Raw genomic sequence first — 26,098 nt, forward strand, 5'->3', positions numbered from 1 at the left:
AATAAATAAAAAAGGGGCGTGCATGTGCACCTTCTTGCCTACCGTCCCTGTCCTAATGTCTTTTCTATCTCTACTTTATACTTTTATTATGTTAAACATATTATAATACTATATTTGTATGACAAATAAATAATATACAATAAAATAAATAAACGTACCTAAATTGCACTTTGGGGCTTGGGTCTCTTGAAAGAAATATAAAATCGAATAGATAGATAGATAGACAGACAGACAGACAGACAGACAGACAGACAGACAGACAGACAGACAGACAGACTGGAATGTGGGGTTTGGGACAGACACCTCCACATCTTAAACCGCCCCCCTCCCCATGGCCCTCTATCACGGGAGAGGGGGAACTTATTGTAATAAAGTAACTCAGGAATTCGGTCTCTGCACAAAAAAATCCCTCCCCCCCCCGAAACGCTCCCCTCCTCGCCCAAATGATAGAGTGGAACGGACGCCAGAAGCAACGGAGTACTGCCAAACTTCCCCACGATGTGAGCATGCGCAAGGTCCCTTTGCCAGCCCGCCCGCTCGCTGGTTAGCGTGAAAAGGAACGCAGAAAGCAGGTGCACCCGACAAAGTCTTCCCCCATTCCCCGAAACCTGATATCGCCACAAAACTCTCTCCTTTCCACCTCCGTGTAGCCCCTGCGGACTCCTCCCGGGCGGGGGAAATTTCTCCCGCGAAAGAGACCATTCTCCCCGCCCTCCCACACACACACAGAAAAGCCCCACCCCGACCACGAAGGAGGAAGCGGGTTACAAATCTCCAGGCAGGTAAGACAAATTATTGCGGTTGCTGGGAAAAACGGTGGGAAGAGAGGATTTCTGCTTTAAAGAAAAGCGGGTGGAGGGAAAATGATTTGAAGTTTGCATTTTGCAAGGTGGCTGCCTGCATCCCTAAGATCAGGTCCTCCTTTTCCCAGCTCCAGACCCAAAGTCTCTTGTTGGTATAAGGCAGAGGTCTTCAAACTTGACAACTTCATTTTTATTTATTTATTTTGTCCAATACACAATGAGGGCTTTAGTGGGTATACAGTATATCTATATACACATAGTAAAATACATGATGAAGGTTATAGAGGAGATACTCATACTAAAATATATCTAAGAAATAATAGAAAAGAAGGTATAGTAATAGAACATATCAATGAAAGAATAGAAGAAGAGATATAGGAATAGAAGAAAGGTATAGGAGATATAGGAGAGCAATAGGACAGGGGACGGAAGGCACTCTAGTGCACTTGTACTCGCCCCTTACTGGCCTCTTAGGAATCTGGATAGGTCAACCGTAGATAATCTAAGGGTAAAGTGTTGGGGGTTTGGGGATGACACTGTGGAGTCCAGTAATGAGTTCCACGCTTTGACAACTCGGTTACTGAAGTCATATATTTACAGTCAAGTTTGGAGCGGTTAATATTAAGTTTAAATCTGTTGTGTGCTCTTGTGTTGTTGTGGTTGAAGCTGAAGGCAGGACGTTGCAGCATGTGATCTTGTGGGCAATACTTAGATCTTGTTTAAGGCATCTTAGTTCTAAACCTTCTAGGCCCAGGATTGAAAGTCTAGTCTCATAGGGTATTCTATTTCGAGTGGAGGAGTGAAGGGCTCTTCTGGTGAAGTATCTTTGGACATTTTCAAGGGTGTTAATATCTGAGATGCGATATGGGTTCCAAACAGATGAGCAAAGGTGGCTGGAGAATTCTGGGAGTTGAAGTCCACAAGTCTTAAAGTTGTCAAGTTTGGGGACCCCTGGTATAAGGTCCCTTGCTTGAGCATGGGACTGGACTAGAAGACCTCGAAAGTCCCTTCCAGCTCTATTCTGATTCTGATTTGTCCTCTCTTCCTCAGCTTCATAGGGAAGGTTTGCCTATTTGCCGAGGACTCTAAAGTGTGCAATAGGGGTGATATTCCTGGAGGCGTCTGTATTATGGTAAATGATTTAGCTCTACTAGATAAATGGTCAAAGCAATGGAAACTGCAGTTTAATGTTTCCAACTGTAAAATAATGCACTTGGAGAAAAGGAATCCTCAATCTGAGTATTGTATTGGCAGTTCTGTGTTAACAAAAACTTCAGAAGAGAAGGATTTAGGGGTAGTGATTTCTGACAGTCTCAAAATGGGTGAACAGTACAGTCAGGCGGTGGGGAAAGCAAGTAGGATGCTTGGCTGCATAGCTAGAGGTATAACAAGCAGGAAGAGGGAGATTATGATCCTGCCATATAGAGCGCTGGTGAGACCACATTTGGTATACTGTGTTCAGTTCTGGAGACCTCACCTATAAAAAGATATTGATAAGATTGAACTGGTCCAAAGATGGGCTGCAAGAATGGTGGAAGGTCTTAAGCATAAAACGTATCAGGAAAGACTTAATGAACTCAATCTGTGTAGTCTGGAGGACAGAAGGAAAAGGGGGGACATGATCGAAACATTTAAATATGTCAAAGGGTTAAATAAGGTCCAGGAGGGAAGTGTTTTTAATAGGAAAGTGAACACAAGAACAAGGGGGCGCAATCTGAAGTGAGTTGGGGGAAAGATCAAAAGCAACATGAGAAAATAGGAATATCAACCCTATTGCACACTTTAGAGTCATGGGCAAATAGGCAAACCTTCCCTACCAAACTTTCCTCTATGTCACTCACAAACACATTAAAAAGAATAGGACCCAGAACAGACCCTTGTGGCACACCGCTTGTAACCTGTCTCTGCTCAGAATATTCGCCATTCACAATAACTCTCTGATGTCTATGCTTCAGCCAGCTCCTTATGGTCACGTGAACAAAATTTAGACACCTGGCAACTGATTTATACTTGTGAGTTGCATTGTGCCATAGACAGGCAATCCCTTTCAGTTTCAGGAGCTCTTTGTGGAGATGGCTGTTCAACGCTTTAAAGCATGGGGAGATGTGCTGCATCCTTCTCAGGAGGGGGAGAACTCCCAGGAAGAGACATCTAAGAATATACCATCAGGTAAGAATGCTGTCTGGGGAATTCTGGGAGTTGAAGTCCAGATATCTTCAAGTTGCCAAGGTTGGGAAACACTGTTTTAGGGTGAGTAGGAAAGGGCGTCTTATACTCCGAAAAATGCAGTAATTTTGTGTGTGATGTATTTTCTCTTTTATCTCACTCTCAGAGAATGGAATGTTGCTGACGGCACCTGTGGAAACATCTCCTCTTTATAGTGGAGCAGAAACAGTAGTCATCCTTCCAGCTCAGGTACGGTGACTTTTCCCTCTCCCAACAAATTAGAATGACCCAAGGAGCATCCAATTTGATCAAGATGGGCACAACCAACTGCTTTCACTTTCTTAAAAAGTTAAAGGTTCCCTCGCACATGCGTGCTAGTCGTTCCTGACTCTAGAGGGCGATGCTCATCTCCGTAACAAAACCATTGTGCCTTCTAAGAAGGAAAGGGAGACTCAGACTACTATAAGATATGGGATAAATTTTATAATTGGTTAAGAGAGAGAAATGGCAAAAGAAATGAAATTAAATAGAAATATTTAATTGGCTGCTGATCAATTTCAGGTCACAATTCAAAGTGTTAGTTATGACCTACAAAGCCCTACACGGCATCGGACCAGAATACCTCTGAGAATGCCTTCTGCCTCACGAATCCCAGCGGCCGATATGGTCCCACGGAGTTGGCCTTCTCCGGGTCCCATCGACTAAACAATGTCGTCTGGCAACTAACTTCAGATTGTGTCCCCTTGTTCTTGGACTGTGTTGTTACCTGAGGGACAACATAAGCCAGTTAATGCAACATTTCAAAGAGGAGCCTCTTTACAGGATGATCTGAAGTTTCTGTTTAATTTAGCTTTACTAGATGTTCTGTCTGGGTTCCCCCAGACCTCAACACCAACTGGAAAAAACAGCCAGACACTCTGGTAAAAGCCAAAAGTAGTTTATAACTGGAAAAAATAAGCACAGAGGAAAACCTGTTCTTCCCAACAGACAGGATATAATACGGTACAGCAGGGTCCTGATGTCCAGACAATACAGCAAGCTTCTTGCTGGCACCCCCCCCCCCCCCAAGGTTTCAATAGTCAAAGGCACAAACCAGGATTCCAAGACGCCACAGTCAGGTCCCACGACTCTCAAAGATAAAACTCCACAAGCCAGGAAGGGTGGGTCTGCCTTTTAGCCTTTCCCAAGAGCACCACACCCAAACCCAGCTGCTGCCACTTTAATGCTGAAAGTATTTAGCCAATTGACTCCGTCTCTGATTAGCTCTTCGTTGTCGCAGATCAATTATGGCTTGTGCACTTTCCTCTAAGGAATCCAGGCTGCTTGCTGAGGAGAGCTCCCCCTGGTGGGACTCTGGCTGTCCTCCCTCTTCTTCAGCCTGGGATTCCTCCTCGTCTGTCTGCACCTCCTGTTCCTCAGCCTCTCCCTCTGAGCTGGAAACCGACAGAAGGTCAGCCGTTCCCGGAGGGGCCTCAGACGGAACCACAACAACTAGATAAATGGTCAAAGCAATGGAAACTGCAGTTTAATGTTTCCAAATGTAAAATAATGCACTTGGGGAAAAGGAATCCTCAATCTGAGTATTGTATTGGCAGTTCTGTGTTAGCAAAAACTTCAGAAGAGAAAGATTTAGGGGTAGTGATTTCTGACCGTCTCAAAATGGGTGAACAGTGCAGTCAGGCGGTAGGGAAAGCAAGTAGGATGCTTGGCTTCATAGCTAGAGGTATAACAAGCAGGAAGAGGGAGATTATGATCCTGCTATATAGAGTGCTGGTGAGACCACATTTGGAATAATGTGTCCAGTTCTGGAGACCTCACCTACAAAAAGATATTGACAAAATTGAACGGGTCCAAAGATGGGCTACAAGAATGGTGGAAGGTCTTAAGCATAAAACGTATCAGGAAAGACTTAATGAACTCAATCTGTATAGTCTGGAGGACAGAAGGAAAAGGGGGGACGTGATCGAAACATTTAAATATGCTAAAGGGTTAAATAAAGTTCAGGAGGGAAGTGTTTTTAATAGGAAAGTGAACACAACAACAAGGGGTCACAGTCTGAAGTTAGTTGGGGGAAAGATCAAAACCAACATGAGAAAATATTATTTTACTGAAAGAGTAGTAGATCTTTGGAACAAACTTCCAGCAGATGTGGTTGATAAATCCACAGTAACTGAATTTAAAGATGCCTGGGATAAACATATATCCATCCTAAGATAAAATACAGAAAATAGTATAAGGGCAGACTAGATGGACCATCTTTTTCTGCCATCAGTCTTCTATGTTTCTATGTTTAATGAAGCATCCACAGCGGTGGTATATCAGTTGATCAAGAGGAATATTGGAGTTACAACCCTCAGATGTATTTGCTGTAATATCAAATGTTTTGTGGAGATTCAGTAGAATCAATAAAACATTTACCAATCGGTAGCTTGAGCTCTTCTATTTAGTATCGCAAAATTTATCTGTAGGATGTGATTATTTATCTAGCATAAGGAGAAACTCTGGTATTGGGACTTGTTCATTAAAAGAGTACATATAAACACTTCCAGTAATTAATTAATTAATTCATTAATTCATTTATTTATTTTATTTATTTTTTATTTATTTATTTGTTTATTGATTGATTGATTGATTGATTGTTAGAGTTGAAAGGTACCATGAAGGCCATCGAGTTCAACCCCCTGCCCAAGCAGGAACCCTATAGTACACCAGTCAATTTTTCACTGATAGGAGAATACTTTCTTTCTGTTCTAGGTCCCCCTGATTTTTGATGACATAGCTGTATTTTTCTCCCGGGAAGAATGGACTCTGCTGGATTTCAACCAAAAAAATCTATATAGGGAGGTCATGCTGGAAAATGCTAGGAATTTGGCCACCTTGGGTAAGTTTTTTTTTTCTATTTTCTATTGAAATTGATGTGGATGATATTGTCTGCTACAAAGGAAACAGCAGAATAACAGAGTTGGAAGGGACCTTAGAGGTCTTCTAGTCTAGCCCCCTGCATAGACAGGAGACCCTACACCAGGGGTGGGCAATTAATTTTGCCATAGGGCCACATGAGAAATTGGGATAGTTCTAGAGAGCCGGATTAATATAATTAAATCAGTTCTACCCAATACTGTATATAATTGGGTAGAACTAAGTTAATTATATTATAATTATAAATTATAATTATATATTATATTATATTATATTATATTATTATTATATTATATTATATTACATTACATTATATTATTATATTATTATATATTATAATAATATTATAATTACAAATTAATTGCCTACCCCTTCCTTCCTTCCTTGTTCCCTCCATTTCTCCTTCCTTCCTTCCCTCCTCCTTCCCTCCCTTTCTCCTTCCGTCTTTCCTTCCTTCCTTCCTTCCTTCCTTCCTTCCTTCCTTCCTTCCTTCCTTCCTTCCTTCCTCCCTCCCCCAGATGGAGAGAAGCTTCTGTCTCTCTGATTTTCTCTGCCTTTTATTTCTGCTTTTGGGCAGTTCTTTACTTCTCTTTCCAAATATTCCTTTCAGCTGCCTCTCTTCAACTGACCTACATTGTCAGTTGAGAAAACATAGTGGAGGCTTTGCCTGAAAGTAGCTTTGGATTAATAATGGTTAATCCTTTTCATTAAACTAGATATATCCAAGATGGTTTTCCCCAAATCAATTCTGTACAACTTTTATCAAGAGAATGTAAATTGATTTTCCTTTAATAGCAGTAGCATCCATCTCTTGGTTTTGATTGAAATTTAACTTTTTTCATGCTTGAAACCAATTATTAAGAACAATAAACACTGGACTGCATGGGAGAGAAAATGGAACCATATCTTATCAACTGCTTAGATTTCCAACAGTAAACCCCAGCCCCACTAATCGGAAGATACACTGTGTAACATAATGTTTCAGTGTAGTTGAGTGTCAGGACACAGTAGGAATGTGTGCATAGTGTTCTGGTTTCTGGTAGAAGTTTAGTAATTACAAATAACTCTCATTAAATGCATCATTTCATGAATAAAGCAACTCCGTTTATTTCTCTGCTCTCCTGTACTTCAAACACATTCCAGACATCACTCGGTCCGTTATCTCTCTCTTAGCCGCATTTCTCACATTCCTTTTCCTGCTTCACTTAGACAAGATTTATTTTCCTAACTACATAACTTTGAAAAAACAGCAGCACTGACTAAATACAATACAAAATACTTTGGCTTACTTTAGCGTGGCGAAAAACACATCCATATTTCTTTTCGGCAACATTGAAACTCCACCCTTCTTCTCCATTAGCCCCCTGACGTGCCAAATGCATCACTGCAATATTTAACCCATTCCTCTCCTTAATATCTTCTTCCAGACCTTTGCTCTCTACGTTTCTGAACCCTTCTGAATTTAGGGTTAACCCAGCGAGTGTCTGATTCTCCCTCGCTAGATCCTGAACTCATAGCCCCATCCTGTGGCTGGCCTCCCACCTGTTCTACTACCTGTAACCCCGGGCCCCCCACTACTTCATAAACACTATCTGAATCCGAGTCCTCAATATCTTCATCATCCTCTGTTCTGTCGGGGTCTCTGGTAGACTTCTCCCAAAAATTCACAGGTACAAATTTCAGACACACACACGTTTGAAAATTCAAAACAATGTTCTTTATATTGAAAAGTCACTTAAACTAAGCCCTCTTTTGGTATAGCAAAGAACACTTGTCTCCAAACAAACTGGTAATTTGTACAAGTCCCTTATCAGTTCTGTGATACTTAGCTTGCAGCTGTGAGGCAATTCACAGTCCTTCTTCTTTCACAAAGTGAAACACACTTTGCTCTGGGTTAGTTTCAAAGCGGGGAAAAATCAGCATACAAAAGGTCAAAGTCAGTAAAGCAGTCACGAAACACAACGATCAGATAATCCTCCACAATGGCCAAACCCACAGGCTGCTCTTTATAGCAGCCTCACTAATCACCACAGCCCCACCCAACCACAGGTGGCCTCATTTTCTTTGATAATAATCTCTCAGTTGTTGCTGCCTATGCATCGCTCTTCGCATGCGTGGCTGTATCATTAACTTTTGTTCTGAATCCAAGGAGGAGCTAGATAATTGATCTCCTTCTGAGCTGTCTGCCACACTCTCCTCCTCCCTGTCACTCATGTCTTCTTGGTCAGAGGAGCCTTCATCATCAGATTCCACCGGGAGCAAAACAGGCCTGCAGCATGTGGATGTCTCCCCCACATCCACAGTCCTTGGGGCAGGAGCTGGGCCAAAGCTAACCACAACATCCTCCAACTGATCAGGAGTATGTACAACACATAGAGACCTTGAAAGGGAAGGACCGGAAGATTTAAAAGCAGAAGTGGGGTAACAGAGAGAGTTGGAGCTCTCATCTCACAATCAGGAGGGTTGTGAGTTCAATCCAAGGTAGCTGCAGCTACTTCACTCTCTGGGCACAAAGAGATAATATCTGCTACGAAGTGCTCATTAGCGACAGGAAGGGCATCTAGCTGTAAAACAGCTTCATTTGGTTGTCCTGATTCTATCCAAATGGGGTTATAAGAAAGGGGTAATAGAGAAATACTAGATAAAGAGGCAGCTAAGGGGGTTGATTCCTAACAGCACACTCAAGTTCTGCTTTAAATTTCTCGAATTAGCAACACTAGTTAAATATGGGGAATTACGAGAATTTAAAGAAATCAAAACAGCAGCTTTGGAAAGTGCTCAAGCAGTAATGGTATTAGGGTGGAAGGATAGCAATAAATGGACAATCCAGAATTGGTACTGGTACATGGTGGACCACATCCACTTCGAAATTATGGAAATAAGATTAAATAACTTTGATGAAAATAAATTGGAGAAGCTGATGGCACGATGGAATAAGGTGAAAAATTATATCTTAAGTAGAATTTATGACGACAATGTGAAAAATAAATTCCAATCACTTTTTGTATGTAAAGAAATGTAAACCGGAGCTAAGGAAGAAATTGAAACTTATTGCAAATAATTTAACCCCCTAAATGGTGGTGGGGTTTTATTGGTGTTGGGCACTTTTTCTTTAAGTATTTTTTTTGTTTGTTGTAATAAAATTTAATAAAAATATATATATTTATTTTTTTAAAGTTCTGCTTTAAATTTCTCATGGACTTTTTTTTTTTGGGGTTCAGTAGGGGATGGATGGGAGAACAAGAATTACGAAGATCTCCAAACCATCAAAACTGAAATAGGAGAAGAGACGTTTCGAAATCAGCAAGGGCCACAATGGTCAGAGGCAAACTGGCTAAACGGTGACCTCCAAAACTCCTCTGCTTCTCAAAACCCAGATGTCCATCTTTTCCCGATCCAAGAAGATCACAGAGGAAAAGGCTTTGGAGAAATAATTAAAGAGGAATCCAAGGTATGTGAACACCCCAGTGTTTATATGAAAGAGACGCAAGACGAATGCACGGAAGATGAGGAAAATTTCACCCCTCATGTAGAAGGAAAACCACGTCAATGCACAGAATGCGGCAAAAGCTTCAACAACAGCAGCCATTTTGTTTCCCGTCAAAGGACCCACATGGGGGAGAAATCGTATAAATGCCTGGAGCGTGGAAAGAGCTTCAGTAAAAATAACTCCCTGACTTCCCATCAGAGGATCCATTCAGGCGAGAAACCATGTAAATGTGTGGGCTGCAGAAAGAGCTTCAGTCAGAGTGAACAGCTGATTTCTCACAAAAGGATCCACACGGGGGAGAAGCCCTATCAATGCACGGAGTGTGGGAAGACTTTTAGTACCAACAGTGATCTTACTTTGCATAAAAGGATCCATTCAGGGGAGAAACCTTATAAGTGCACGGAATGTGGGAAAGATTTCAGTCAACAGAGTAATCTTATTTCCCATAAAAATATGCACTCGGGGGAGAAACCCTATAAATGTATGGACTGCGGAAAGAGCTTCAGCCAGAGTGGACATTTGACTTCTCACAAAAGGATCCACACGGGAGAAAAGCCATATCGATGCACGGAATGTGGCAAGCACTTCAGTCAGAATAGCCAGCTGATTCCGCATAAAAGGATCCACTCTGGAGAGAACCCGTATAAATGCCCGGAATGTGGAAAGAGCTTCAGCCAGAATGGCCACCTTACTTTTCATAAAAGGATTCACACCGGAGAGAAACCCTATCAATGTATAGAGTGTGGGAAGAGCTTCACCTTAAGCAGCTACCTTACTTCCCATAAAAGGATCCACACGGGGGAGAAGCCCTATCAATGCACGGAGTGTGGGAAGACCTGCTGCACCAGAAGTGATCTTACTTTGCATAAAAGGATCCATTCGGGGGAGAAACCCTACAAGTGCATGGAATGTGGGAAAGACTTCAGCCAGCGAAGTAATCTTATTTCCCATAAAAATACGCACTCGGGGGAGAAACCCTATCAATGTATGGACTGCGGAAAGAGCTTCAGTCAGAGTGGACAGCTGACTTCTCACAAAAGGATCCACACGGGAGAAAAGCCATATCAATGCATGGAATGTGGCAAGCACTTCAGTCAGAATGGCCAGCTAACTTCGCATAAAAGGATCCATTCTGGAGAGAAACCGTATAAATGCCCGGAATGTGGAAAGAGCTTCAGTCAGAGTGGCCACCTTACTTTTCATAAAAGGATTCACACTGGAGAGAAACCCTATCAATGTATAGAGTGTGGAAAGAGCTTCACTATAAGCAGTCACCTTACTTCCCATAAAAGGATCCACACAGGGGAGAAGCCTTATAAATGCACGGAGTGTGGGAAGACTTTTAGTACCAACGGTGATCTTACTTTGCATAAAAGGATCCATTCAGGGGAGAAACCCTATAAGTGCATGGAATGTGGGAAAGACTTCAGCCAGCGCAGTAATCTTATTTCCCATAAAAATATACACTCGGGAGAGAAACCCTATCAATGTATGGAGTGTGGGAAGAGCTTTAATCAGCGAAGTAACCTTATTTCTCATAAAAGGATTCACTCGGGAGAGAAACCCTACAAATGCATGGAATGCGCAAAGAGCTTCACTTGGAACTGCCAACTGACTTCTCATAAAAAGATTCACTCAGGAGACAACCAAATAAATGTTTTGACTGTCGAAAGAGCTTCGTGGACTCCAGTTCTGAGTTGATGAACACCATGTCGAGTTGGATATGAATGCAGGACCTACTCAAAGAAAGAATTGTACCTGCAAAGTTGAAGGAAAAACAAAAGGGAAGTCAGTTACAGAGTAGTTCAAGGTGCTTATAGAAAAATCCTTGAAAAAGGTGCAAATAATAATAATAATAATAATAATAATAATAATAATTTAAAAAATTTTTTTATTGTCATTGTCAAAACAACGAATTGTCATTGGCAACAAAAGTCGTGTGACACCCAGAGACCAGTCCCACCATACATAAAATTAGAAAAGGTAAATTTAAAAATAGAATAAAAAATAGAATAAAATGTCCCACCCACTACAAATTCCCCACCCTAAACCACTCAACCATCTACATGACAAACCGAGTAATATTGTCCAACAGTTCACTGATGGTGACCCTTTAATTCGTTGTTAAGTGCGAGTATAGCTCTGGGATAAAAACTATTCAGGAAACATGTGGTCCGAGTTCTAGTTGTTCTGTATCTTCTGCCAGAAGGCAACAGTTCAAAAAGATTGTAAGCAGGATGAGAAGAGTGTTTGAGAATGGTATGCACCTTCCTAGAACAGCGAGATGTGAAGATGTCATCCAGGGCGGGTAGCTGGAGCCCAATGATGTTCTGGGCAGTTTTAATAATTCTCTGTAGAGCTTTTTTGTTCGCTACAGAGCTGCTCCCATACCAAGCTAGAATGCCGTATGTCAAGACACTCTCAATGGTGCTGCGATCATAGGACAACAGTAGATGCTGAGATAAATTTATCTTCCTGAGCATTCTCAGGAAGTACAGCCTCTTTTGTGCCTTATTCACAAGCATATTTATTTATTTATTTATTTATTTACTTACTTACTTACTTACTTACTTACTTACTTACTTACTTACTTACTTACTTACTTACTTACTTATTTATTGGATTTGTATGCCGCCCCTCTCCGTAGACTTGGGGCGGCTAACAGCAGTAATAAAAAACATCATATAAATCCAATACTAAAACAACTAAAAACCCTTATTGTAAAAACCAAACATCCCTATAAACAAACATAACATGCATAAATTGTAAAGGCCTAGGGGGAAAGAATATCTCAGTTCCCCCATGCCTGACGGCAGAGGTGGGTTTTAAGGAGCTTACGAAAGGCAAGGAGGGTGAGGGCAGTTCTAATCTCCGGGGGGAGCTGGTTCCAGAGGGCCGGCTGGTTCCAGAGGGCCGGCTTTTCCCCTGGGCCCCGCCAAACGACATTGTTTTGTTGACGGGACCCAGAGAAGACCAACTCTGTGGGACCTAACTGGTTGCTGGGATTCATGTGGCAGAAGGCGGTCTCACAGATATCCTGGTCCGGTGCCATGAAGAGCTTTATAGGTCATAACCAACACTTTGAATTGTGCCCGGAAACTGATCGGCAGCCAATGCAGACTGCAGAGTGTTGATGTTATATGGGCATACCTTGGGAACTTTCATAGTCCATGAGAGGTCCTCCGAGATATAAGTGCCCAGAAATTTGAAACTACCAACCCTCTCCATCTCCTCGCCATTTACGTGCAATGGTGAATATACATCTTTCTTCCTCCTAAAGTCAATTATCAGTTCTTTAGTTTTTTTGGTGTTAAGTGTAAGATTGTTTTCTTTACACCATAATATCAGCCCTTGTACATAATTAATAGAGACTTATTGAGATGCCAAGCATTTCTTCATGTGATAGTATTATTATTATTATTTATTATTATTTATTAGATTTGTATGCCGCCCCTCTCCGGAGACTCGGGGCGGCTCACAACAATAGAACAGTACAAATCCAATAGTTAAGACACGTTAAAACCCTTGATATAAAACACAATCGTACTACTTGAAGATTCCAAGATGGTGATTTAGGAAGATGATAATAATAATAATAATAATAATAATAATAATAATAATAATTTATTAGATTTGTATGCCACCTCTCTCCAAAGACTCGGAACGGCTCAATGTTTAGACGGAGAATGGGAATCCAGGTTTGAAGAAAAACATTAAAAACAAGTGAGTTTTCCCCAAAATAATATGAAATGAATTACCATATTTTTGGAGAATAAGATGCACATTTTTCTCCCTAAAAGAGGGTGAAAATTTGGCTGTGTCTTATATATCAAATGTAGCCCAGTCCAGCCTCTCAAACTTCTGTTTCAGAAGCTTAAAATAGCTTGTGAAACCTGTTTAACAGGGTTTTTTTCAGCCTCTGAAACCTCCATTTGAGAGGCTACGCAGGGCTACAATGGAGGTTTCATAGGCTGGAAAAATGCCTCTGAAATTGTGAGAAGTTTATTTATTTATTTATTTAATTTTTATGCCGCCCTTCTCCTTAGACTCAGGGCGGCTTACAACATGTCAGCAATAGCACTTTTTTTTAAACAGAGCCAGCCTATTGCCCCCAACAATCCGGGTCCTCATTTTACCCACCTCTGAAGGATGGAAGGCTGAGTCAACCTTGAGCCGGTGATGAGATTTGAACCGCTGACCTACAGATCTACAGTCAGCTTCAGTGGCCTGCAGTTCAGCACTCTACCTGCTGCGCCACCCCGGTTCCATATAGTTCCAGAAAGCTCTCTTTCATCTGGATAATCAGTGCAAACGTGGGTCTCATTTTGTGAGAAATGGAATATTATTCTTGTAAGAAATAAGAAATAAAACAAGTTTATTTGGATTTATATGCCGCCCCTCTCCGAGGACTTGGGGCGGCTAACATGTAACAAGCACCATCGTACAACCATTTTATGATTTTGTAATTAAAAATGGATTTTTGTTTGCTAATCTCTATTTCCTTATAAACAGGATATGTGTGTCCTTAGAGAAGAGATGATTATGCTGTAAGAATGTGGAAAAGAGACGCCGACCAGTTAAAGTCATTAATTTGAGGAAATGAGCTATTATCAGAGTGATGGATGTTTTCGGGTTTTTTCCAAGTCGAAATGCACCATAAAAGGGTGCCAAAAGATTACATAAAGGGGGGGAGTCGGCAATGAAGTAGGAGGAGCAAAGCTGAAGACATGAAATGTAATTTATATGTTGAATTCATATTGTAATTTTGCCTCTTATGATATGGAGATTTTAGATCTGATCATAGGGGGACCTTTCTTGAAAGAAAGATATAATAAACCTCTCTCTTATTGTTCCTTTTGGACTCCTGTTGAATTTCATTGTTGGGCTTTTCTAACACATTTAATAAGTTAAGTATGAAAAAATAACCCCACCAGCTTGATGTATGTTTCTAAAATGTAAGCTGGATCTATAAAGAGGACAAATGTAAAAATCTTGGGGTTGCACTGTAAAGCACAATGCAGATGTTAACATTATATAGAAACTCTGAAAAAGGCAAATAGAGTGATACCTCGTCTTACGAACTTAATTGGTTCCGGGACGAGGTTTGTAAGGTGAAAAGTTTGTAAGACGAAACAATGTTTCCCATAGGAATCAATGGAAAAGCGATTAATGAGTGCAAGCCCAAAACTCACCCCTTTTGCCAGCCAAAGCACCCGTTTTTGCGCTGCTGGGATTCCCCTGAGGCTCCCCTCCATGGGAAACCCCACCTACGGACTTCCGTGTTTTTGTGATGCTGCAGGGGAATCTCAGCAGGGGAATCCCAGCAGTGCAAAAACGGGTGCTTTTCTGGCAACGGAAGTCCGGAGGTGGGGTTTCCGAGCGAGGGGAGCCTCAGCGAAATCGTAGCATCACAAAAACATGGAAGTCCGGAGGTGGGGTTTCGAGGACTTCCTTGTTTTTGCGATGCTGCAATTTCGCTGAGGCTCCCCTCATTGGAAACCCCACCTCTGGACTTCCGTTGCCAGCGAAGCACCCGTTTTTGCGCTGCTGGGATATCCTTGCTGAGATCCCCTGCAGCATCACAAAAACACGGAAGTCCGTAGGTGGGGAATCCCATGGAGGGGAGCCTCAGGCGAATCCCAGCAGCGCAAAAATGGGCGCTTCACTGGCAACAGAAGTCCGGAGACGGGGCATCCCAGTGGCGGCGGCTTGTGTTTGTAAGGTGAAAATAGTTTGGAAGAAGAGACAAAAAAATCTTAAACCCCGGGTTTGTATCTCGAAAAGTTTGTATGACGAGGGGTTTGTAAGACGAGGTATCACTGTACCATGTTAGGAATCATTAGGAGTTTTGAAGACAAAAACAGGTCTCATTATTATTCCTCTTTACTTAACACAATCACATTAAGAAAGTAATGTTTCTATTGTTTTATTTTTAATTTTGATGTTTTCTCAATAGTCGTTCTGTTGGGGTTGCTTCTAACCCCAGAGGTGTTTTTTCATGAAGCAACTGGACTTTCTTTGTTTTTCCTTGAAGACGTTTTACTTTTCATCCAAGAAGCTTCTTCAGTTCTGATTGAAGAACTGAAATGACTGACTGGGTGGTTTTTTAGTTCTAGCTACAGTGGTACCACTACTTACAAACTTAATTTGTTCCATGACCAGGTTCTTAAATAGAAAAGTTTGTAAGAAGAAGCAATTTTCCCCATAGGAATCAATGTGAAAGCAAATAATATGTGTGATTGGGGAAACCACAGGAAGGGTGGAGACCCTGTTTCCTCCCAGGAGATTCCTAGAGAGGCCCCACAGAGACTTCTCCCCGTATTTTCTGGCCCTGTTTTCTCCCAGGAGATTCCTAGAGAGGCCCCACGGAGGCTTTTCCCTGTCTTTTGTGGTTACAGTTTCAGAGGCTCTGGTTTATAAGTGGAAAATGGTTCTTGAGAAGAGGCAAAAAAATCTTGAAAACGAGGTTCTTATCTAGAAAAGTTCGTAAGTAGAGGCGTTCTTAGGTAGAGGTACCACAGTATTAGAGTTTGCTATTTTTTCCCCTTATATCTTCAAATGTAGATGAATGACTCCAAATGGGTGCTACTTCCTGCCTTTTCTCTTTCTTGATAAATCTTCACTTTCCATTGTTGTGGTTAGCTCTGGCCCAGCTCCTGCCCCAAGGACTGTGGATGTGGGAGAGACATCCACATGCTGCAGGCCTGTTTTGCCCCCGGTGGAATCTGCTGATGAAGGCTCCTCTGACCAAGAAGACATGAGTGACAGGGAGGAGGAGAGTATGGCAGACAGCTCAGAAGGAGATCAATTATCTAGCTCCTCCTTGGATTCAGAACAAGAGTTAATGATACAGCCACGCATGCAGAGAGCGATGCATAGGCAACAACAACTGAGAGATTATTATAAAAGAAAATGAGGCCACCTGTGGTTGGGTGGGGCTGTGGTAATTGGTGAGGCTGCTATAAATAGCAGCCTGTGGATTTGGCCATTGTGGAGGATTATCTGATCATTGTGTTTCGTGACTGCTTTACTGACTTTGACTTTTTGTGTGCTGCTTTTTCCCCACTTTGAAACTAAACCAGAGCAAAGTGTGTTTCACTTTGTGAAAGAAGAAGGACTGTGAATTGCCTCACAGCTGCAAGCTAAGTATCACAGAACTGATAAGGGACTTGTACAAATTACCAGTTTGTTTGGAGACGAGTGCTCTTTGCTATCCCAAAAGAGGGCTTGGTTTAAGTGAATTTTCATTATAAAGAACATTGTTTTGAATTTTCAAATGTGTGTGGGTCTGAAATTTGTACCTGTGAATTTTTGGGAGAATTCTACCAGAGAGCCCGACAGAACATCCATCCACTGGGGTTTTTTAATGAGATCAAGATATTTTAATATGTGCCATCAAGTAAATATTTCTTTTCTGTTATATCCCCAGAGTAATTCGGTTCTTGATTTGATATTATAGAGATCACGTTCCTGCATTAGAATAATTTTTTAACTATTTTTTACAGTTTCGTCCTTTTTAAATAATTTCTATTCACCTATGGAAACCAGCCCATTCAATACTTGTGTCAGCTCCCCAAATAGCATCTGAGAAATAAATAAACTTGCCAACTTGTCTATGGAGATTCTCAGTCATCCAGGTCATGGTTGTCCCAAAGGTACTTTTTCAAGAGGCAACTGGACTTTCTAGTTTTTCTCTGAAGACCTTTCATTTCTCATCCAAGAAGCTTCTTCAGCTCTGACTTCCCCACCATCCAGTCAGCTGAAGAAATGTCCTGGATGAGAAGAATAACATCTTCAAAGAAAAACCAGAAAGTCCAGTTGCTTCTTGAAAAAGCATATTTGGATCATTCAACAATTATTTTCTTATATTCTACATATTCAACATATTCTAGAAATTTTAATTTTCTAGAATATGTTGTTTTCAACTTTCTTCAATATTCCTGGGTTTTTTTTTGTTTTCAGGTTATGATTGTTTTATATCATGTACCACTGTCACCATTTTTATATTTACAGGTAGTCCCCGACTTACGACATTGATCCGTTCCTACAGGGCGTCGTAAGCCAAATTTCCGTGTAAGTCGGAATACTGAATAATGGAGGTGGCGGCGGTAGCTTCTAGGGACCAACAGCTGGTCCTTCTTGGCGCTGCGTTGCTGCAGCCTCCGAGGCTGCCCACCGTGGAGATCCCCTCACCCGAACGGAAGCAGCAATGCAGCCCCGAGAAGGACCGGCTGTTGGCCCCTTGAAGCTGCTGCCGCCGCCACCATTCAGGCGAGGGGATCTCCGCGGTGGGTGGCGGCGGTGGCTCTGAGGCCGCCCACCACAGAGATCCCCTTGCCCAAAGGGAGGGGGCGGCGGCAGCGGTGGCTTCGAAGCTGTCCCTAGGTTGTCGTAACGACAAAATGTCGTACATCGGGGACGACGTAACCCGGGGACTACCTGTATATATCAAATTTGTCTTCCTTTTCTCTCTTTTAAATGAAGGACAATTTATGCCATTTTTTAAAAAATTCACTTGGATCTCAAGATTATTTTGCACATACTTTGGCTTATGTCTACTTACAGCTTTACTGTCACACTACTGCAATCCACATGCTAGCACAGGTGGTGTCAAACAAGGCCCACAGTCCGGATGTAGTCAAATCCAACCTGTGGGACCATCCTGCAAAATATATTTTATTTATTTGATTGATTGATTGATTGATTGATTGATTGATTGATTTTGTCCAATACACAATGAGTGTTTTAGTGGGTATACACATAGTAAAATACATGATGAAGATTATAGAGGATATACTCATAGTAAAATATATCTAAGAAAGAAGAGAAGAGAAGATATAGGAATAGAACTTAGCAATGAAAGAATAGAAGAAGAGATATAGGAATAGAAGAAAGGTATAGGAGATATAGGAGAGCAATAGGACACAGGACAGAAGGCACTCTAGTACACTTGTACTCGCCCCTTACTGACCTCTTAGGAATCTGGAGAGATCAACCGTGGATAATCCAAGGGTAAAGTGTTGGGGGTTTGGGGATGACACTATGGAGTCCGGTAATGAGTTCCACACTTCGACAACTCGGTTACTGAAGTCATTTTTTACAGTCAGTTTTTGAGCTGTTAATATTAAGTTTAAATCTGTTGTGTGCTCTTGTGTTGTGGTTGAAGTTGAAGTAGTCACCGACAAGCAGGACGTTGCAGCATATGATCTGGTGGGCAATACTTAGATCTTGTTTAAGGCGTCTTAGTTCTAAGCTTTCTAGGCCGAGGATTGAAAGTCTAGTCTCGTAGGGTATTCTGTTTCGAGTGGAGGAGTGAAGGGCTCTTCTGGTGAAGTATCTTTGGACATTTTCAAGGGTGTTAATGTCTGAGATGCAATATGGGTTCCAAACAGATGAGCTGTATTTGAGGTTGGGTCTGGCGAAGGTTTTGTAAGCTCTGGTAAGTAGTGTGAGATTGCCAGAGAAGAAGCTACGTAGGATTAGGTTTACAACTCTTGAAGCCTTCTTGGCTATATTGTTGCAGTGGGCTTTGGCACTTAAACTTTTGGTATTAGTATACCGAGGTCTTTAACCGAGTGGGGGTTATCTTTGATAATCTGATTATTCAGTTTGTATTTGGAGTTCAGATTCTTTTTCCCAATGTGTAGGGCAGAGAATTTGTTAGTTGTGATTTGGAGTTGCCATGTGTTAGACCACTCAGAAACAGAGTTCAGGTCTTTTGGGAGAGTAGTTATGTTATCGATGGTCTTGAAGAGTTTTACATCGTCGGCGAAGAGGACAGTTGCTTGTGATGTAATCGCAAAGGTCATTGATGCTGGCATGTGTCATTTTGGACTGGTCTACCTAAAGACGGAAGAAGAAACATCAGGCCAACGTGGCTTTGGGCCGGTATACCCTTGTGAAGAGGCAACATGCCAGCAGTTTGGGGAATGGTGTCAAGCTGGCCAGCCCCCCCCCCCCCCCGCCATCACCACCCCTGCCCACCCCAGTCCCCCCCCAAACCACAGCTCTGATGCAGCCCTCTAATAAAATGAAATTCAATGCAGAGAAAAGTAAAATCCTACACCTAGGTAAGGAAAACCAAAGATATACAGTGATCCCCCGTTTATTGCGTCCCCAACCATTGCGAACAGGGTACTTCGCTATTTTTCAACCCGGAAGTCAAAAATACCATCTACGCATGCGTGCCGGGCACGCATGCGTAGATGGCAGCGGCTTCCCTGGGTCTTCCCCCTCTTGCTGGCGTCAGCGAGGAGTTTCCCCACCGCCCACGCAAACTCCTCGCTGCCGCCCGCCCTTCGCCCGCCCACGCCGTTCATTCTCGCCGCTTTTGAGCTGAGTCCGGGAGCGAATTCGCTCCCGGACTCAGCTCAAAAGCGCCGATAGCAAGCGGCAAGGAACGGCTTGTCTCGGCGCTTTCGAGCTGAGTCCGGTCAGCTCGAAAGCGCCGAGACAAGCCGTTCCTTGCCGCTTGCTATCGGCGGTTTTGAGCTGAGTCCGGAAGCGAATTCGCTTCCGGACTCAGCTCAAAAGCGGCGATAGCAAGCGGCAAGGAACGGCTTGTCTCGGCGCTTTCGAGCTGAGTCCGGTCAGCTCGAAAGCGCCGAGACAAGCCGTTCCTTGCCACTTGGTATCGGCGGTTTTGAGCTGAGTCCGGAAGCGAATTCGCTCCCGGACTCAGCTCGAAAGCGCCGAGAGCCAGCGCCCCCCGGACCCCCAACCCGGGTTTGGGGGGCTGCTAGGAAGCCCTCCATGCCGGCGGCAAACAGCCGCCCCGCCCCCAATCTTCGGCTCCTCGCTAGCGCTGTGGGAGTAAAAACGCCATCTGCACATGCGCAGATGGTGTTTTTACTTCCGCAGCGCTACTTCGCGAAAACCCGCTCGTTGCGGGGGGTCCTGGAACGGAACCCTCGCAACGAGCGGGGGTCTACTGTACATATAAACTGGGTGAAACCAAACACAATAGTGACTGCGAGAGGGATCTTGGAGTCTTGGTGGACAACCAACTAAATATGAGCTAGCAATGCATAGCTGTAGCCAAACCCAATGCAATCCTAAATTGCATGAACAGAGGGATAGAATCTAGGACTCGGGAAGTACTAATACCACTCTATAAAGCCCTAGCTAGCGCATAACTAAAAGTACTACATCCAGTTTTGATCACCACACTACAAAAAAGACATTGAAACTTTGGGGAAAGTGTAGAAGAGAGCAACCTGGATGATAAAGGGATTGGAAACTAAAACATACGAAGAGCAGTTGCAGGAACTGAGCATGGCCAGTGTGGCAAAGAGAAGGACTAGGGATAGCAGTCTGGCAAAAGAGAATGACCAGGGGTGACATGATACTTGAAGGGCTGCCACAAAGAGGAGAGAGTCAGGCTGTTTTCCAAAGCACCAGAGGGCCAGACAAGAAATAATGGATGGAAGTTGACCAAGGAGATTCAACCTGGAAATGAACTTTCTGACCATGAGAGTGATCAACCAGTGGAACAGCTTGCTTGCGGAGGTTGTGAGTGCTCCAACACTTATTTATTTGTTTGTTTGTTTATTTTGTCCAATACACAATGAGGGTTTTAGTGGATATACACACACACACACACACACACACACACATAGTAAAATACATGATGAAGGTTATAGAGGAGATACTCATAGTAAAATATATCTAAGAAAGAATAGAAAAGAAGATATAAGAATAGAACATATCAATGAAAGAATAGAAGAGATATGACCGCTCCAGGTTCCTAAGAGGTCAGTAAGGGGCGTACATAAGTGCACCAGTGTGCCTTTCGTCCCTTGTCCAATTATCTTTCCTTTATCTCATATATCATATATATTTTCTTCCTTTCATATATCTTCTCTATTTTACATTTTCTTTATATATATATTACCTTATGTCTATTCTCTTCTATATGTATTGTGTATTGGACAAATGAACAAATAAATAAAATATAGGAATAGAAGAAAGGTATAGGAAATTTAGGATAGACAATAGGACAGGGACTTCCGTCCATCATCTCCAGTATTGGAGCGTTCACAACTTCTGGAGGCAAGCTGTTCCACTGATTAATTGTTCTATCTGTCAGGAAATTTCTCCTTAGTTCTAAGTTGCCTTTCTCCTTATTTATTTTCCCCCCATTGCTGCATGTCCTGCCCTCAGGTGCTTTGGAAGGTTGAAGACCACTGTGCTAACCGAAATATGAATTAGAAATCCTTTGAAATTGAGACAAGCGTAAAGCAAATCACGGCTTACACAACATCATGTTGTGCAGTAAGCAAGCAACCAATTAAAAGGCGGCCTCCTGCAATGAGGCTCGTAGTTCCCCCAACGCAGGAGAGCCTGCACCCGGAAGACCCCGCGCCACACCGTCAAGGGAAATCCCAGGCCCGAGTGTGCCCCTTCTAGGAAGCAGCACTCTCTCCCTTTAACCCTTTCTTGACCAGGGGGAGTTCTAGCCGGCTTGCGAGGCCGTTGGTTCTACGCTGCTCTCCGGATCCGAGAAATCGGAGCGCGGATCGTCCTACTTGTGCGGCTGGCTTTGGAAATCGGGTAAGCCTGGAGTTTGCGCTCCCTTCCGTTTCCCTCTGGATGCCGGGCAAAGAAGCTTTTCCTTTTGCAAACCTGCATTTGCAAATAGGTTGGAGGCAATCGCCTTGCAGCCTTTGAGCAAAAGGTTTTTTTGGGGGGGGGATGCTTTTTGTCCTGGAGGACCCGAGAAGTAAGGGCCAGGTAGGTGAAGGTGCACAGGGAGATATAGGGAGGTGGGAGCAAAGGCAGAGCCTATTTATTTATTTTATTGATTGATTGATTGATTTTGTCCAATACACAATGAGGGTTTTAGTGGGTATACACATAGTAAAATACATGATGAAGGTTATAGAGGAGATACTCGTTAAAATATATCTAAGAAAGAAGAGAAGTTATATGAATACAGCATATTTTTTTAATTTTATTTATTTATTTTGTCCAATACACAATGAGGGTTTTAGTGGGTATACACATAGTAAAATACATGATGAAGGTTATAGAGGAGATACTCGTTAAAATATATCTAAGAAAGAAGAGAAGTTATATGAATACAGCATTTTTATTTATTTATTTATTTTGTCCAATACACAATGAGGGTTTTAGTGGGTATATATCTATACACACATAGTAAAATACATGATGAAGGTTATAGAGGAGATACTCATAGTAAAATATATCTAAGAAATAATAGAAAAGAAGGTATAGTAATAGAACATATTAATGAAAGAATAGAAGAAGAGATATAGGAATAGAAGAAAGGTATAGGAGATATAGGAGAGCAATAGGACAGGGGGCGGAAGACACTCTAGTGCACTTGGATGGATATATGTTTATCCCAGGCATGTTTAAATTCAGTTACTGTGGATTTACCAACCACGTCTGCCGGAAGTTTGTTCCAAGGATCTACTACTCTTTCAGTAAAATAATATTTTCTCATGTTGCTTTTGATCTTTCCCCCAACTAACTTCAAACTGTGTCCCCTTGTTCTTGTGTTCACTTTCCTATTAAAACCACTTCCCTCCTGAACCTTATTTAACCCTTTGACATATTTAAATGTTTCGATCATGTCCCCCCTTTTCCTTCTGTCCTCCAGACTATACAGATTGAGTTCATGAAGTCTTTCCTGATACGTTTTATGCTTAAGATCTTCCACCATTCTTGTAGCCCGTCATTGGACCCGTTCAATTTTGTCAATATCTTTTTGTAGGTGAGGTCTCCAGAACTGAAGAACTGAAACAAGTCACTGCAGCCAAAGCCCCTCTGGGGATTTTATATAGCATGGTGAGAAAACGCTCTAAGGCTAAACAGTAAACTCGGAGAACAAACTACCAGCAACATAAGAGTATTGTCATGTATAAAACAGCGAAGTGTGCATCTCATAAAAAAACCCTCCCAATTGCTATATAGGTGGATTAACAAGAAAAGTTCTGAATAATTTCTGAGCAACGCCCAATGGTGGAAATGGACATACCTCAAGATGACTCAATAATAGGAAAAATTAAACACTGTGCAGAAATGACCAAATTAACCCTGGAAATTAGAAATAATGATGAGTCTTCATTCAATAACTGCTGGGATCCCTTCTATCACTGGTTAGAAAAAAAAGAACAACTTGCCCAATAAATGTTAAGAACCCTATATATTAATAATAATAATAATAATAATAATAATAATAATAATAATAATAATATATTTAAATAGATACATATCTGGTGTCAAATCGTCTTTTTTTCTTCTAAATGGATGTATGAGACATCGATATGTGTTAAAATTAGACTGGCTTTCTTAAAATCTTATTTTGATTTATTCAACACTTTCTCTTATTTATTTATAATTTAAAATATTAGATATAAGGTAATGAGCTACTGAGAATATTTCTAGTTCATAATTTCAATACAGATCTACCGTACACCTGCCTGCCTTTTCCTTTCTTTTTTTCTCTTCTTCTCTTTCTTTTTTCTTTCTCTTTCTTTCTGTTTGTCTGTATGTTTGTCTGCTTGTTTGTTTTGTCTGTTCCTGTTTACTGTTAAATGTATATTGTCTAGACAATAATTTGACATACAATCTTTGTTTTTTAATCTTCCAATTACCCAATTCTCTTATTTTTTCCCCTTGTATCTCGACATGTCTACACTGTTATTTGTACTTAAATGTATTTATTGTATTTATCCTTGTAAATAAAAACTTTATTTATTTTATTTATTTTATTTGTTTATTTATTTTGTCCAATACACAATGAGGGTTTTAGTGGGTATATATCAATATACACATAGTAAAATACATGATGAAGGTTATAGAGGAGATACTCATAGTAAAAGATGTCTAAGAAATAATAGAAAAGAAGATATAGGAATAGAATATATCAATGAAAGAATAGAAGAAGAGATATAGGAATAGAGGAAAGGTATAGGAGATATAGGAGAGCAATAAGACAGGGGACGGAAGGCACTCTAGTGCACTTGTACTCGCCCCTTACTGACCTCTTAGGAATCTGGATAGGTCAACCGTAGATAATCTAAGGCAGTGTTTTTCAACCAGTGTGCCGCGGCACACTAGTGTGCCGTGAGACATGCTCAGGTGTGCCATGAAGTTCAGAGAGAGAAAGAAAACGAGAGAAAGAGAAAGAAAGAGCAAGAGAGAGAGAAAGGAAGGAAGCAAGAGAGAGAGAAAGAAAACGAGAGAAAGCAAGAGAGAAAGAAAGAGAGAAAGAAAGGAAAAGAAAAAGAAAGAGAACAAGAGAGAGAGAAAGAAAGAAAGCAAGAGAGAGAAAGAAGGAGGGAAGGTGGGAGAGAGAAAGAGGGAGGGAGGGAGAGAAAAAGAGCAAAAAAGAAGAAGGAAGGAAGAGAGAAAGAAAGAGGGATGGAGAGAGAGAGAAAAAAGAGAAAGGGAGAGAAAGAGGGAGGGAGAGGGAAATAGAGCGAAATGGAGGAAGAGAGAGAGAGAGAATTTTTTTTGTCCAAACTTTTTAGCCGCCCCGCCCCTCAATGTGCCCCATGGTTTTGTAAGTGTAAAAAATGTGCCGCGGCTCAAAAAAGGTTGAAAATCACTGATCTAAGGGTAAAGTGTTGGGGGTTTGGGGATGACACTATGGAGTCCGGTAATGAGTTCCACGCTTCGACAACTCGGTTACTGAAGTCATATTTTTTATAGTCAAGTTTGGAGCGGTTAATATTAAGTTTAAATCTGTTGTGTGCTCTTGTGTTGTTGTGGTTGAAGCTGAAGTAGTTGCCGACAGGCAGGACGTTGCAGCATATGATCTTGTGGGCAATACTTAGATCTTGTTTAAGGCGTCTTAGTTCTAAACTTTCTAGGCCCAGGATTGAAAGTCTAGTCTTGTAGGGTATTCTATTTCGAGTGGAGGAGTGAAGGGCTCTTCTGGTGAAGTACCTTTGGACATTTTCAAGGGTGTTAATGTCTGAGATGCAATATGGCTAATGCCTTTTTTGAAATGAGTTTTCTTTCCTTTTTCCTTTAGCTTGGTGGCTAAAAAGAGTAAAGTTTCCAGTTTTCCAGGAAGAAAAATTCCTTGTCTCCCAAGATGGCTCAAGGGAGTTCTTCCTGCCATTCTGCTCCTATCAGTGAAAGATGCTTTGCAGAGCAGGAAAGTCCTTTGAATTTGACCAGAACAGCATTTAAGCACAGAAGGAAAACAGACACACAACAACACATAACAAAAAAAGAAGGAAAAGGCCCCAGGGTTGTACTGAATGAGGCTGCTGGGAAAATCATGGAAAAAGACAATCAATACATCCTGGAAAGGGAACAAACTTACTTTTTCAAGGAATTCTGTTCCCAAGAGGCTGACGGGCCCCGAGAGCTTTGCAGCCGACTCCACCATATTTACCGTCATTGGCTAAAGTTAGAAAAACACACGAAGGCTCAGATATTGGATCTTCTGGTCCTGGAGAAGTTCCTGGCTGCCCTTCCTCCAGAGATGACAAGTTGGATTCGGGAGTGTGGAGCAGAGACCTGTTGCCAAGCGGTGGCCCTGGCCGAAGGCTTTCTCCTGAGCCAAGCAGAGGAGAAGGAGCTGAGGGTGAGACAGAATCATTCAAAAATATGTAATTGTGGGAAATAATGTTACTCAATTTTTAAATGCTTCCCTTCTACAACTAATATTATGAGGAAGAGATTTCATTTCCACTTTAGGTATTCTGTTGTCTGTTGTACGTTAGACATTCTGCTGTCT

General features: G+C 41.8%; 1 protein-coding gene across 3 annotated transcripts in view; it reads left to right on the plus strand.

Moving 5' to 3' along the window:
* The first annotated feature begins 631 nt into the window (after window positions 1-631).
* Window positions 632-26,098, plus strand: part of LOC139159663 (zinc finger protein 665-like) — a 36,907-nt gene continuing 11,440 nt past the window's right edge. The window contains exons 1-5 of one of the 3 annotated variants that reach the window (XM_070736983.1): window positions 632-782; window positions 2,855-2,972; window positions 3,136-3,218; window positions 5,724-5,850; window positions 9,110-11,186. In XM_070736983.1, the coding sequence (XP_070593084.1) occupies window positions 2,876-2,972; window positions 3,136-3,218; window positions 5,724-5,850; window positions 9,110-11,079 (2,277 nt within the window). In that variant the 5' untranslated portion in view covers window positions 632-782; window positions 2,855-2,875 and the 3' untranslated portion in view covers window positions 11,080-11,186. Of the gene's footprint in view, window positions 783-1,866; window positions 1,936-2,854; window positions 2,973-3,135; window positions 3,219-5,723; window positions 5,851-9,109; window positions 11,187-26,098 lie in introns of those variants that run through there. The other 2 variants (XM_070736984.1, XM_070736982.1) reach the window with 2 other exon arrangements.

Source organism: Erythrolamprus reginae, chromosome 2 (assembly GCF_031021105.1).
Source record: "Erythrolamprus reginae isolate rEryReg1 chromosome 2, rEryReg1.hap1, whole genome shotgun sequence".
Classification (NCBI taxonomy): Eukaryota; Metazoa; Chordata; class Lepidosauria; order Squamata; family Dipsadidae; genus Erythrolamprus; species Erythrolamprus reginae.